General features: G+C 42.3%; 1 protein-coding gene across 4 annotated transcripts in view; it reads left to right on the forward strand.

Moving 5' to 3' along the window:
• The window catches only part of RELN (reelin), a 749,731-nt gene that overhangs the window by 636,406 nt on the left and 98,531 nt on the right, over nt 1-14,794 (forward strand). For all 4 annotated transcript variants that reach the window (XM_075857310.1, XM_075857311.1, XM_075857308.1 and 1 more), the window contains exon 31: nt 1,036-1,112. In XM_075857310.1, the coding sequence (XP_075713425.1) occupies nt 1,036-1,112 (77 nt within the window). The remainder of the gene's footprint in view (nt 1-1,035; nt 1,113-14,794) is intronic.

Below are 14,794 nucleotides of genomic sequence, written 5' to 3' on the forward strand. Positions count from 1 at the left end.
TAAATATCATTTTGATGGGGACCAACTCCCGTCACCCCCACGATCATCTGTGTTGAAGGGACTGCTGCGCTCATACGAGGGCTGCTTCCCCTTCATTACTTCTCATACTGTGAATCGCTGACACACTTGTATCCACGGTTCATAGCATTAAAGCCTTCTCCCATTCACTTAAATGGGGATTCACAGTACGACAGGTAAGTAATGAAGCAGTGAAGTGCTCGTATGAGAGCCATGGATACTTCAAACAGCTGGGAGTCTAACTGATCAGATATTGATGGCCTATCCTGAGGATAGGCCATCAATTTCTTATGACTGGAAAACCACTTTAAGAAGAGTTTTTTGGCCTGTGTGCTTATGACAGCATACCCTGCTCTTGCACTGTATATGTTCACACGGCTTATTTACGGACGTAATTCGGGCATTTTACGTCTCGATTTACGTCCGAAAATGCGCCTCGAGAGCGTTGGCAAACATCGGCCCATTCTTTAGAATGGGTCTTACGATGTTCTGTGCACACGGGCATTTTTTTTACGCCCCACTGTCAAAAGGCCGGGCGTAAAAAAGACGCCCGCGTCAAAGAAGTGCCTGTCACTTCTTCAGACGTAAATGGAGCCGTTTTCCATGGACTCCATGGAAGCATATGATGTGTGGCTGCGTGATTTTCACGCAGCCGCCATCATTATGACACTTTGTTTGTAAACAGAAAAGCACGTGGTGCTTTTCTGTTTTCATTCATAGTTTTGACTACGGTAGCGTTACACCGCGCGGCCTACGGAAGTGCTTCAATGGGTGCGTGATGTGCAAAAAACTGGCAAATATAGGACATGTTGTGAGTTTTATGCAGCGGACATACGCTGCGTGAAAATCACGGACAGTCTGAACGGCCCCATTGACTAACATAGGTCCGTGCGAGGCGCGTAAAAATCACGCGCGTTGCACGTACGTATCATACGTTCGTCTGAATAAGCCCTTACTGTGTATTGTTACAAACCCACAATGCATATTTACTTCTTTATTCTTCTGTCTTCTTTACAGATTACTTCAATTTTATATACAGATTGGAAGTAAGAATGGAGGCTCCTCTTGTAGCAAACCAAAGACAAGAAACGAAGGTAAATATTTTTTATTGCCTGCAGGTCTTGATTGCTTTTGTATGAAATGTGCTGCTTGGAAGAAAATATAGCTGGGCTCTTACATGGTTAAATATCATGAAGTCACTACTGTTCTACCACTTACCTTTTTTTACCCCACTAGGATCAAAACTTGTTTTTCATTCTACAGTACTCACTCTACTAATTTTGATAAATGATATATCTTGCTTCATCCCTGAAGTTATGAGCCTCTGAGTTTTGTCTACATATAATAATTACTTTTTTATTGAAATGCTGAGGAAATAATATACTGGTTTAATCATAAATAATCCTAAACATTCAATTTTATCCATTTCTATATAGAACAAGATAATGTGATTTGATTTTTGGAACTGGTTTATGATAAATCTTTTCCTTGCCACTCATTTATATAAGGGTACTTCTATTCAGGAAGCTGTACCAAAACCATTTCAAGGAAAAATGCACAAAAAAATATACCAAAACTATATGTTAACCCCTTCCTGCCAACCCCATGGAAATTAACAGGCGAATGGCATGGTCCCTCTGCCTGAAGCCTTAAATTTACACACTCTCTTTGATGCCACAGCGCGCTACTGCACTCAGTGCAATCAGCAGGCAGGGCCGCCATCAGGAATTTCAGGGCCCCATACAGCTAAATTTTCTGGGCCCCCCTACCGTGGCACCGCCTGTTAACGGTACTCCGTCCAGCACTATATCATGCTACCCAGGGCCGCCATCAGGGGGATATTAGGGGTACTGATGTGAGGGGCCCGGCCAAACCTAACTGAAAGGGGGGCCCGGCAAGTGCCGCGACTTGCCTTTGGTAGAAAAAAAACAGGCCCCTGCAATGGGGCCAGTTTTTTTCACCAAAAGAATGGCGTGAGCTGCGGGCCCCCCTCTCGTCATGGGGGCCGTCAAACACCGCGCGACCGATCACGCGCACCCGCACGCACCCGCGACCACCCACGCGCACCCGCGACCGCCTGGAACCGCTCACCGAATTTTGAGGCAGATTCTGCCCACACTATCTTGCCGCATTTTTTGCGATTGAGGACAGCAGACAAAAAACGCAGCGAAAAATGCATTTTCTGCCTCCAATTGATTTCGATGGGAGGTCAGAGGCGGAACCGCGGCAAGAAAGTACGTGCTGCTTTTTCTTTTTTCCGCGACTGGCTCCCATTGATTTCAGATTAAATCAATGGAAGGCGGTTTTGGAAGTTGTTTGGTGCGGATTCTGACACAGTGTCCGAGTCAATATCAAGGCCCAAAAACTCTGTGAACTGGGCCTTATTGTTAGGGCTTATTCAGACGAACGTGTAATACATCCGTGCAACGCAAGTGATTTTCACGCGCCTCGCACGGACCTATGTTACTCTATGGGGCCGTGCAGACTGTCAGTGATTTTCACACAGCGTGTGTCCGCTGCGTAAAACTCACGACATGTCCTATATTTGTGCATTGTTCGCGCATCACGCACCCATTGAAGTCAATGGGTGCGTGACAATCACGCCCAGCACTTCCGCAACAGTATAAACTATGAATGAAGACAGAAAAGCACCACGTGCTTTTCTGTTTACAAACATACAAACAGAGTGTCATAATGATGGCGGCTGCGCGAAAATCACGCATCATACGCTGCTGACACACGGAGCTGTTATGGACCTTTTGCATGCGCAAAACGCCACTTTTTTGCGCGCGCAAAAAGCACACGCTCGTGTAAATCCGGCCTTAGGGTAGGAACACACTAGGCATGAACACTGCGGATTTTATTGCGGAAAATCCGCAGCGTATTCCAGTCGCAGCAGAGTAGATGAGGTTTGAACAAATCTCATCCACACGCTGCAAAAAAAATTGACCTGCAGTGTGGCTTTTTAAGCCGCAGCATGTCAATTTATTCTGTGGAATCGCTGCTCCTCTGTTGCGGAAATGCTGCGGTTCTGCCGCAAAAATCACAAATGAGAAAAAAAAAAAGGTACTTTTTGAAATTTATAAAAACGTTTAGACTTACCCCGGCCGTAGTCCTGGTGACGCGATCCTCTATACTTAGCGCAGCCCGGCCTCCTGTCATGACGTTTGATCCCATGTGACTGCTGCAGCGGTCACATGGTCCACAGCGTCATCCCAGGAGGCGGGGCTACGTTCAGAAGAGAGAGATGCGTCACCTAAACTACGGCCGGGGCAAGTCTAAACTTTTTTTTTCCCTGCAGGATTCCCGCAGCGGACATGCCTCACGAAACCTGCGCCACTATTTGTTGCGGTTTTGCTGGCAGAATTCCCTGCGGCTACCGGGGCGGATAAGCTGTATAGTTTTACTCAGCATATCCGCCTAGTGTGTTCCTACCCTTATGATGTCGCTCCTGGAGCTGCTGCCTGTCTCTAAATAGGCAGTTGGTCCAGTAGAATTTGGAATAATTTTTTTTTTGTGAACCAGCTTAAAAAAATACAAAACTTTTGTGTTAGGGCCGGTTCACATCACCGTTCGCTTCCGCTCCGGGGTTCCGTCTGAGGTTTCCGTCGGGTGAACCCCGCAACGGAAAGTGAAAGTGACAGCACAGCTTCCGTTTCAGTCACCATTGATCTCAATGGTGACGGAAACATCACTAATGGTTTCCGTTCGTCACCATTCCGGCTGGTTTTCGATTTTCCAACGGAATCAATAGCGTAGTCGACTAACACAAAAGTTTTGTATTTTTTTAAGCTGGTTCACCCAAAAATTTTTTTCCAAATTCTACTGGACCAACTGCCTATTTAGAGACAGGCAGCAGCTCCAGGAGCGACATCATAAGGGTAGGAACACACTAGGCAGATATGCTGAGTAAAACTACACAGCTTATCCGCCCCGGTAGCCGCAGGGAATTCTGCCAGCAAAACCGCACCAAATAGTGGCGCAGATTTCGTGAGGCATGTCCGTTGCGGGAATCCTGCAGGGAAAAAAAAAGTTTAGACTTGCCCCGGCCGTAGTTTAGGTGACGCATCTCTCTCTTCTGAATGTAGCCCCGCCTCCTGGGATGACGCTGTAGACCATGTGACCGCTGCAGCAGTCACATGGGATGAAACGTCATGACAGGAGGCCGGGCTGCGCTAAGAATAGAGGATCGCGTCACCAGGACTACGGCCGGGGTAAGTCTAAACTTTTTTATAAATTTAAAAAAGTACCTTTTTTTTCTCATTTGTGATTTTTGCGGCAGAACCGCAGCATTTCCGCAACAGAGGAGCAGCGATTCCACAGAATAAATTGACATGCTGCGGCTTAAAAAGCCACACTGCAGGTTCATTTTTATTGCAGCGTGTGGATGAGATTTGTTCAAACCTCATCCACTCTGCTGCGACTGTAATACGTAAAAAAGTGCAGTTTTGCGCATGCAAAAGGTCCATAACAGCTCCGTGTGTCAGCAGCGTATGATGCGCGGCTGCGTGATTTTCGCGCAGCCGCCATCATTATGACACTCTGGTTTGTATGTTTGTAAACAGAAAAGCACGTGGTGCTTTTCTGTTTTCATTCATAGTTTATACTGCTGCGGAAGTGCTGGGCGTGATTGTCACGCACCCATTGACTTCAATGGGTGCGTGATGCGCGAACAATGCACAAATATAGGACATGTCGTGAGTTTTACGCAGCGGACACACGGACACACGCTGCGTGAAAATCACTGACAGTCTGCACGGCCCCATAGAGTAACATAGGTCCGTGCGAGGCGCGTGAAAATCACGCGCGTTGCACGGACGTATTACACGTTCGTCTGAATAAGCCCTAACAATAAGGCCCAGTTCACAGAGTTTTTGGGCCTTGATGACTCGGACACTGCGTCAGAATCAGCACCAAACAACTTCCAAAACCGCCTCCCATTGATTTAATCTTAAATCAATGGGAGCCAGTCGCGGAAAAAGCAGCACGTCCTTTCTTGCCGCGGTTCCGCCTCTGACCTCCCATCAAAATCAATGGGAGGCAGAAAATGCATTTTTCGCTGAGTTTTTTGTCTGCTGCCCTCAATCGCCGCGGGCAAAATACGTGGCAAGATAGTGTGGGCAGGTCAAAATCTGCCTCAAAATTCTTTAAGGACGAGAGGGGGGCCCGCAGCTCACGACATTTTTTTCTACCAAAGGCAAGTTGCGGCAGTTGCCGGGCCCCCCTTTCAATTAGATTTGGCCGGGCCCCTCATATCAGTACCCCTAATACCCCCTGATGGCGGCCCTGTCGGCAGGAACGGGCTGTCACAATGATGTCACAGGGATTCCCTGTTCAGAGGGGGCTCAGAGGCATGCAGAGAAGACACAATCTGCTTCTTGTTTGCATGTCTCTGTATACAGATCACTGGTGGCAGACTGTTACCATTAGATCAGTGACACAAACGCATTTTGCCTGGGCATCAGGTGCTTAGACATTAATACGTTCCTGTCACGCAGAATGCACCTTACCCTTAACAAAAAATGATTAATCCCACCAATTTTTGCCTGTTCTACGCTTGTGCCTTTACTAAGAAAAATTTGTACCTGTAAGGGCACATTCAGACGTGGCAGAATTGTTGTTAAATTCCGCTGCAGACAGTCTGCAGTGGAAATCTGCAGCAGCCGTTTTTTCCATTGTTTTCTATACCTTTTTAAGTAACTTTGTTCAGATGTTGCGGAAAATAACAGTGCGAAATTTAGGCTGCGGTGCAGAAGTTTCACTCCGCAGCATGCACATTATGTTGCGGAGAAGCAGCGGAATTTCACTGCGGATTTCAGAGGCAGAAATCTGCGGCAAGTCTGCTGTGATACCTGCAATGTCTGAATTACCTGTCAAATATAAAAATGGTTGCTGCAAATTCGCAACGAATCTGCAGCAACATTTGCAGCGAAAAAATTCTGCCACGTCTGTATGTGCCCTAGGACTATCATCCATGTGTAGATGCTGCGTCTAAACATAGACATTTAAACTAAGATAGGGCCTTTGTTCGCGGCGCTATAGCGACATCTTTTTTACACAATGTATACATATATGGCATCACTACGCACGGGAGACTTGGAGGATTCATTTTTAAGTTAAATATTATTCATTGAACAAGCTTCCCTAAAACAGAACATGAAGAAGTTATATTTCTCCTGTTTCAGAAAATGTTTCTCTAAATAATACCTACAAAATGAATTGATATCGGTGTCAATTTGAAATAACAAGAAAACCCTATGTGTCTCTCAAAAAAAGTAAGAAAAATATTTTGGATAAGCTAAGAAATAAAAAAAAACTAACAGAGGAAATTTTACTCTGGGCATCAAGGCCCAAAACACCCCCATTTATTAGAGGGTAAAATATACACAGCAGTTCTATGAACATTTCCATGCACAACATATTAAGTTTTCATGTCACACTTTTCTCCCTTTTAAAATCCAAAAAAAGTACTTATAAACATCCTCTAAAGCATTTATGGTTAACAACAAAATTAACAACATAAAAAACATTGTTTTTCGTTTAAACGGTGTGATACTTTGCTTTCCGAGATACACATTGAGGGTATGTTCACACGTAGTCAACAAAAACGTCTGAAAATCCAGAGCTGTTTTCAAGGGAAAACAGACCCTGCTTTTCAGACGTTTTTTTACCAACTCGCATTTTTCGCAGCGTTTTTCGCGCCGATTTCGCGGCGTTTTTTACGTCCGTTTTTGGAGCTGTTTTCATTGGAGTCTATGAGAAAACAGCTCCAAAAACGTCCAAAGAAGTGTCCTGCACTTCTTTTGACGAGGCTGTATTTTTACGCGTCGTCGTTTGACAGCTGTCAAACGACGACGCGTAAATAACAGGTTGTCTGCACAGTACGTCGGCAAACCCATTCAAATGAATGGGCAGATGTTTGCCGACGTATTGGAGCCGTATTTTCAGACGTAAAACGAGGCATAATACGCCTCGTATACGTCTGAAATTTGGCCGTGTGAACATACCCTAATGGTATGTTCACACGGCGGGGGTCCGTAACGGCTGAAATTACGGGGATGTTTCAGCCTGAAAACATCCCCGTAATTTCAGCCGTAGCGCCATGTGCAGGCGCTTGAACGCCGCGTCAATTACGGCCGTAATTAGCGCTGCTATTCATTGGAGTCAATGAATAGCGGCTCCAATTACGGCCAAAGAAGTGACAGGTCACTTCTTCTACGCGGGCGTCTATTTACGCGCCGTCATTTGACAGCGGCGCGTAAATATACGCCTCGTGTGAACAGACAAACGTCTGCCCATTGCTTTCAATGGGCAGATGTTTGTCAGCGCTATTGAGGCGCTATTTTCGGGCGTAATTCGGGACAAAAACGCCCGATTTACGTCCGTAAATAGGCCGTGTGAACATACCCTAACTCTGCATGGGTCCATGCTAAGAAGGTGGATTGACCTCTCTGGATGCAGTGATGTTAACAGACACAAGCAGACACCACAGAGATTTTGTCTAACAAAAGGAGACAAACAGGACTTCTGAGCAAACCCTTCTATTTGTGAATTGCTTTGTTACATGCATAATTTGCATCCCACAGGTGAATAATGGATATAAAATGTAAAACATTAAACAGTATATTTCAAGCATGTTCTGTATAATTGCTCCAGTCCATTAGTCATTTCTAATTGAACTAAAAGTAGATTTTAGATGATTAAACTTGCATCAAAGACACTAAACAATTTTCTTTCAACCAGAGTGGCCTAACCCTTGGCCTGTTTTTACTTATTAGGGTATGTGCACACGACCTCTTTTCAGACGTAATGGAGGCGTTTTACGCCTGGAATTACGCCTGAAAAGACGGCTCCAATACGTCGGCAAACATCTGCCCATTGCTTGCAATGGGCTTTACGATGTTCTGTGCAGACGAGCTGTCATTTTACGCGTCGCTGTCAAAAGACAGCGCGTAAAATTACGCCCGCGTCAAAGAAGTGCAGAACACTTCTTGGGACGTAATTGGAGCCATTTTTCATTGACTCCAATGAAAACCAGCTCCAATTACGTCCGTAAAAGACGCCGCGAAAAACGCGTGCACTTGTAAAAAGGTCTGAAATTCAGGAGCTATTTTCTTCTGAAAACAGCTCCGTAATTTCAGACGTATTTGGCGTTGTCGTGTGCACATACCCTTACTGGTATTTGACAACTCTTCTGGCACGGTCGAGTTACTCAACTGTTTCCGTATCTCCTATAGACTTAAACGGAGAGTCATCATACATGCATGGCTACTCTTCCTTCCCAACAGTCAAATCACCACTGTTCACGCTTTCATTCCATATTCAATGGATGTCATAAAGTCTGTCATGGGACAACCACAGCATTTAGCAGAATTTTCAGTGGCGTTTTATTTTAGGGCTAAAACGCTGTAGCTGAATGTTAATTAAAAGTCAATAATGAAATATGAAAATGTTTATATATATCGCATTTTGGTTTGTAGCGTTTGTGTAGTGTTTTGAGGGTCAGTGACATGCTCTAGGTATGGATTTTTTTTCTGGTGTTTTCTTCATAAGCTTCTATTTAGAACTTCAAAAACACCAGGAAACACATCTGTACATAATAACAACACAAAAAAAAATGACGGAAAAACACATATATTTTATTATTTAACTATCCAGTGCTATGGCCCTGTTTACAAGGAGTTTTTTTGCAGGCAGAAAAAATTATGCATCAGAATTCCTTCAGGACTATTGAGGCAAATTTTGAACTGCCTATACGTATTTTTCAGCGTTTTTTACAGCGTTTTTGGTGAGCGGCCATTGAAGCTAATGCAGGTATTGCAGGCAAAAAATACAGCGAAAAACACCCAGAAACAAGGTTTTTTCTGCCTCCCATTGATTCAATGGTAGGTCAGAGGTGGAAACCACGGCAAGAAAGGACATGCAGCTTTTTTTTTTTTTTTAAAGCGGCAAAAATTCGCCCGGCAAAAAAAAACGCATCTGCCTCCCATTAAATTCAATGCGGGGTGATTTTGGACGTTTTTTGCCACTGATTCCAATGCGGTTTCCGCATAGAATATTATAAAAAATAAGGGACAAAGAAAGAAAGGGAGATCAAGCATCTCTCTATAAAATAAATAGATAAAGGAAGCTTGGGGAATCCAAGGGGACAGGATAAAAATAAAACAGAAAATAGAGTGGACCAGATGGTATGGGGGCAGGTAAAGTGAATGTGATTGGTCAAAGACCATACTGAACACATCTACAATCATCAACCTAGAGACTCAGAATAATAGTTTTATTGAATACCCATTATTAAAAAAAAATTGGGACAGATATTATTTGTCACTTAGCCAGCGAATTTTTCTTACATTTGCTAAACAACCTGTTTTAAATATTTGCCGTTCAAAGTAGCAACTTTAGCGTCAATCACAATGCATATATTTTATTAGATTTTTAAGAGATTTTCTCATTATTGTAAGTGATAAGGAAATCTTGAATAAACTCTTGTCTCACAGTGAAAGTAAATGCAAACTTTATGTAACCCCTTAACCCTTTCAAGACCGAGCTCATTTTGGCCTTCAGGACCAGCCCCATTTTTTCAAATCTGACGTGTCAATTTATGTTGTAATAACTCTGGAATGCTTTTGCCTATCCAAGCAATTCTGAGATTGTTTTCTCGTGGCATATTGTACTTTATGTTAGTGGAAAAATTTGGTCAATAAATTCATTGCTTATTTGTGAAAACACCAAAATTTTGAGAAAATTTGCAAAAATTATGATTTTTCTAATTTTAAATGTATATGCTTGTAAAACAGATAGTAATACCACAAAAAATAGTTACTATTTCACATATTCCATATGTCTACTTTATATTTGCATCGTTTTTTGAACATTATTTTATTTTTCTAGGACGTTACAAGGCTTAGTACTTTAGCATCAATTTCTCACATTTTCAAGAAAATGTCAAAAGGCGATTTTTACAGGGACCAGTTCAGTTCTAAAGCGGCTTTGAGGGCCTTATATACTAGATAGACCCCATAAATCACCCCATATTAAAAACTGCACCCCTCAAAGTATTCAAAACAGCATTCAGAAAGTTTCTTAACCCTTTATGCGTTTCACAGGAATTAAAGCAATGTAGAGGGGAAATTGACAAATTTTATTTTTTTTGCTGAAATTCATTTGTAATAAAAAAAAATCTGTAACACAGAAGGTTTTACCAGAGAAACGCAACACAATATTTATTGCCCAGATTCTGCAGTTTTTAGAAATATCCCACATATGGTCTTAGTGTGCTAATGGACTGAAATACCGGCCTCCGAAACAAAGGAGCACCTAGTGGATTTTGTGGCCTCCTTTTTTTTAAAATATATTTTAGGCACCATGTCGGGTTTGAAGAGGTCTTGTGGTGCCAAAACAGTGGAAATCCCCCAAAAGTGACATGGTTTTGGAAACTGCACACCTCAAGGAATTTATCTAGGTGTATAGTTAGCATCTTGACCCCACAGGTCTTCTGCTATATTTATTGGAGTTTGCCTGTGAAAGTGAAAATCTACTTTTTTTCTGAAAAAATATAAAAAAAAATATTTGCAAGAAATAAAGAATAAAAAGCACCCCAAAACTTGTAAAGCTACTTCTCCCGATTACAGCAATACCCCATATGTGGTACTAAACTGCTGTTTGGACCCACAGCAGAGCTCAGAAGGGAAGGAGCGCCATTTGGATTTTGAAGCACAGATTTTGCTGGATTGGTTTTCAGTGCCATGTCGCGTTTGCAACGCCCTGGAGGGAGAAAAATGGTGGAAACCCCCCAAAAGTGACCCCATTTTGTAGACTACACCCCTCAAGGAATTTTTCTAGGGGTATAGTTTGCATTTTGACCCCACAGTTTTTTTGCTGAATTTAGTGGAATTAGGCCATGAAAATGAAAATCTACTTTTTTCTGAAAAAACATAGAAATGTTTAATTTTTACAATGAATAAAGGAGAAAAATCACCCCAAAATTTGTAAAACAATTTGTCATGATTACAGCAATACGCCATATGCGGTAATAAACTGCTGTTTGGACCCACGGCAAGACTCAGAAGGGAAGGAACAATATTAGGCTTTTGGAGCTCAAATTTAGCTGGAATGGTTTTCGGGTGTCATGTCGCATTTGCAAAGCCCCTGAGGTACCAAAACAGTGGAAACCTCCCAAAAGTTCCTTTAGGGGACTGGAACTAGCGATCATTAGGTCGCTGGTACAATACACTGCAGTACTAATGTATTGCAGTATAATATCATTTTTACAGGCTCCTGTAACAGCGCAATCGCTGTTCCTATCCATTAGTCCCTGCAGAATATGGAGCGGGCGCAGCGCATGAGCCCGCTCCATATATAACCCTCCGCATATATAACCTTCCTGGTGCGTGAAGGCGTTAATGCGCAGCGGATGGTGCAAAGTGAAAATGTAAATTTTCCACTGATATGCCATTTTAATGCACAATATGTTGTGCCCTGTTTGTGCCACTGAAGACAAATACCTCGTACAATGTTGAGCGGGTTCACCCGGATATAAAATATCATATATGTGGACGTAAGCTGGTGTTTGGGCACGCTGTGGGGCTCAGAAGGGAGGGAGCGCCATTTGGCTTTTGGAGCGCAGATTTTGCTTGGTAACTTTTCTGTTTGGGGTTTTGCTGGTATTTCAGTTTATGATGTGAGGGTATTTGTAAATTGGACAGAGTACATCAGGACATAATAAGAGGGTATAATAATTCGGTAAATAAATAATAATCCGTATGTGGCCGGTGTCGCACTGATAAATGGCGCCCGATCTTATCCGCTTTTGGACACTGCACAATTTCTGTCGTTATATTCTGAGAGCCAGAACTTTTTTTATTTTTTCTTCACCGGAGCCATGCGAGGGCTTATTTGTTGCGGGACAATCTGTAGTTTTCATTGGTACCATTTTAGGGTACATGTGATTTTTTTATCACTTTTTATTCGATTTTTTTGGGCAAGCAAAGTGACAAAAAAACTAATTCTGACAATGTTTTTTGTCTTTTTTTTTTACACTTTTCAACATGCGCTATAAATGACATTTTACTTTATTCTACGGGTCGATACGATTACGGCGATACCATATGTATATAGTTTTTTTATGTTTTGTGGCGTTTGCGCAATAAAATCCCTTTTCGATAAAATTATTTATTTTCTGTGTCACAATATTCTGAGAGCCATAACTTTTTTATTTTTCAGTCAAAAAAGCTGTGTAAGGGCTTGTTTTTTGCGGGACGGGTTGTAGTTTTTATTGGTACTATTTTAAGGTACATGCGACTTTTTGATCACTTTTTATTCTATATTTTTGGAGGGTTGATGACCAAAAAAATAGTGATTCTGACATTGTTTTTTAATAATTTTTTTTGCGCTGTTCACCATGCAGGAAAAATAATATTATAGTTTTATAGTTTGGGTCGTTACCAAATATGTGTACTTTTTTTAACATTTTCATTTTTTTTCTATAATAAAAGACATATTATGGGAAAAAAAAGCATTTTTTGTTTTTGTAACTTATAACTTATTTTTACACTTTTATAAAACATTTTTATTACTTTTTTTTTTACTTTTTACTTGTTTTACTTGAAGATCTGCAGCACTGATCGCTGCTATAATACATTACACTACCTAGGTAGTGTAACGTATTATAAACTGACAGTGTGACGCTGAGAGTCACACTGACAGGAAGCTTATGAGGACCAGCATCCGGCTGGTTCTCATACGCTGCTGTGCTTGGCAGACCCGGGGGCTGTTGTATGGCCTCCGGTTTTGCCTTATAACCGATTGCAGCACCTGCAATCGGTCCCCGGGAAAGTTTGTTGTAGCGACAAACTTTCCAGTTTGTTGTAGTAACAAACTTTCTAGTTCGTTGCTACAACAAACTTTCCCTGCGATCACATGACCGGGACCTGGACCAATTAGGTCCCGGTCATGTCTCCGGGACTAGAGGCAGGGGATAACAGCGCGATCCGGGTGTCAGCGCTACTCTGAGACACCCGGATCGCGCTTTTAACACCCACCGTGAATTCACGTCGGCACTGCACAGAGCCCAGCAAGCTCCGACGTGAATTTACTGTGGGCGGTCGGGAAGCGGTTAAAGACCAGGCTTTTTTTGTTCTTAATGACCAAGGATTATTTTTTGTTTTTTCATTCCAAGAGTTATAACTTCTTATTTTTTCATCGACAAAGCCGTATAAGGGCCATATAAGGGCTTGTTTTATGCAGGACGAGTTGTATTTCTCAATTGCATCATTTTTGGGTGCATATAAAATATTGATTAACTTTTAGCAACTTTATTTTAGGAGGGAATTGAAAATAGAACAACTATTCCAGCATTGTTTTTTGCGTTTTAAATTTACGCTGTATACTATGTGGGGTAAATAACGTTACTTTTATTCTATGGGTTGGCTCGATTACGGTGATACCAAATATGTAAAGGTTTTATATTTTCCTACGTTTTTACAATAAAAACCCTTTTAAAAAAAATTACTTGTTTTTTCATCGCTGCATTCCAAGAGCCGTAACTTTTTTACTTTTCCGTATATATGTAGCCATATGTGGGCTTGTTTTTTGCAGGACAAGGTGTAGTTTTCATTGATACTATTTTAGGCTACATAGGACTTATTGATTAACTTTTATTAATTTTTTTGTGGGGAATAGGAAAAAAAGGAATTTTGCAGTTGTTTTTTGCGTTTTGCCAATCACCCGGCAGTTTAATTAATGTGTTAACTTCATTGCTCGAGTCGTTATGCTCACGGTGATACCATATATGTGTATGTTTTGGGTCTTAGGCCAGCAGTCTGACATTCCGAGAATATCGTTCAAGAATAACCTTAGCTAGCAGGTTTCTGGAAAATACATTTCAGAGGCAGAGCATTAGCGTAAGCATATAATATTGGCCTTTGATTATTAGCAAAATCTATAATGATTATGTTTCAGTATCACAAGTGATGGGTTATGCATCACTTGTTGTTTGGTGGGGATCCGACTGCCCTCCAACTGACCCCGACCGATCAGAATGAAGTTCAGTGCTGTGCATACTTAAAAAAAAGCAGCACTCCTAGCCACTCCGGTTCAGGGAACTGCAGCAGAGTCCCATTCCCTTGAAGTCAGCTGTGTTGCAGTTCCTTAGGCTATGTTCACACGGGGTATTTTGCCGAGTTTTTTGACGCGGAAACCGCGTCGCAAAACTCGGCAGAAACGGCCCGAGAACACCTCCCATTGATTTCAATGGGAGGCGTCGGCGTCTTTTTCCCGCGAGCAGTAAAACTGCCTCGCGGGAAAAAGAAGCGACATGCCCTATCTTCGGGCGCTTCCGCCTCCGACCTCCCATTGACTTCAATGGGAGGCAGGAGAAAGCGTATTTCTCGCTGTTTTATGCCCGCGGCGCTCAATGGCCGCGGGCGAAAAACGGCGAGATAATTGCCGCGAAAATCGGCGTGCAGGGAGAGGAATATCTGCCTCAAAGTTCCAAACGGAATTTTGAGGCAGATATTCCTCCCCCAAAATACTCCGTGTGAACATAGCCTTAAAAGCAGATGACTGGCAGCGCCGCTATGCAGGGAAAATGTTAAAGAGGTTTCATTCTCAAAATCTCAGAGGTTGGCCTCCTTCTATATTGTCATATTGTCTTTACATAATGTGATGGGAATACCTCTTTAGCATCTTTTATGACGAGTCCAGCCTGTTTGAAGGCTTTTGAAACAGAATATTTTCTTCAATTAATTCCTCCATTTGTTTTCTACCGTTTCGTTAT

Source organism: Rhinoderma darwinii, chromosome 3 (genome assembly GCF_050947455.1).
Source record: "Rhinoderma darwinii isolate aRhiDar2 chromosome 3, aRhiDar2.hap1, whole genome shotgun sequence".
Classification (NCBI taxonomy): Eukaryota; Metazoa; Chordata; class Amphibia; order Anura; family Rhinodermatidae; genus Rhinoderma; species Rhinoderma darwinii.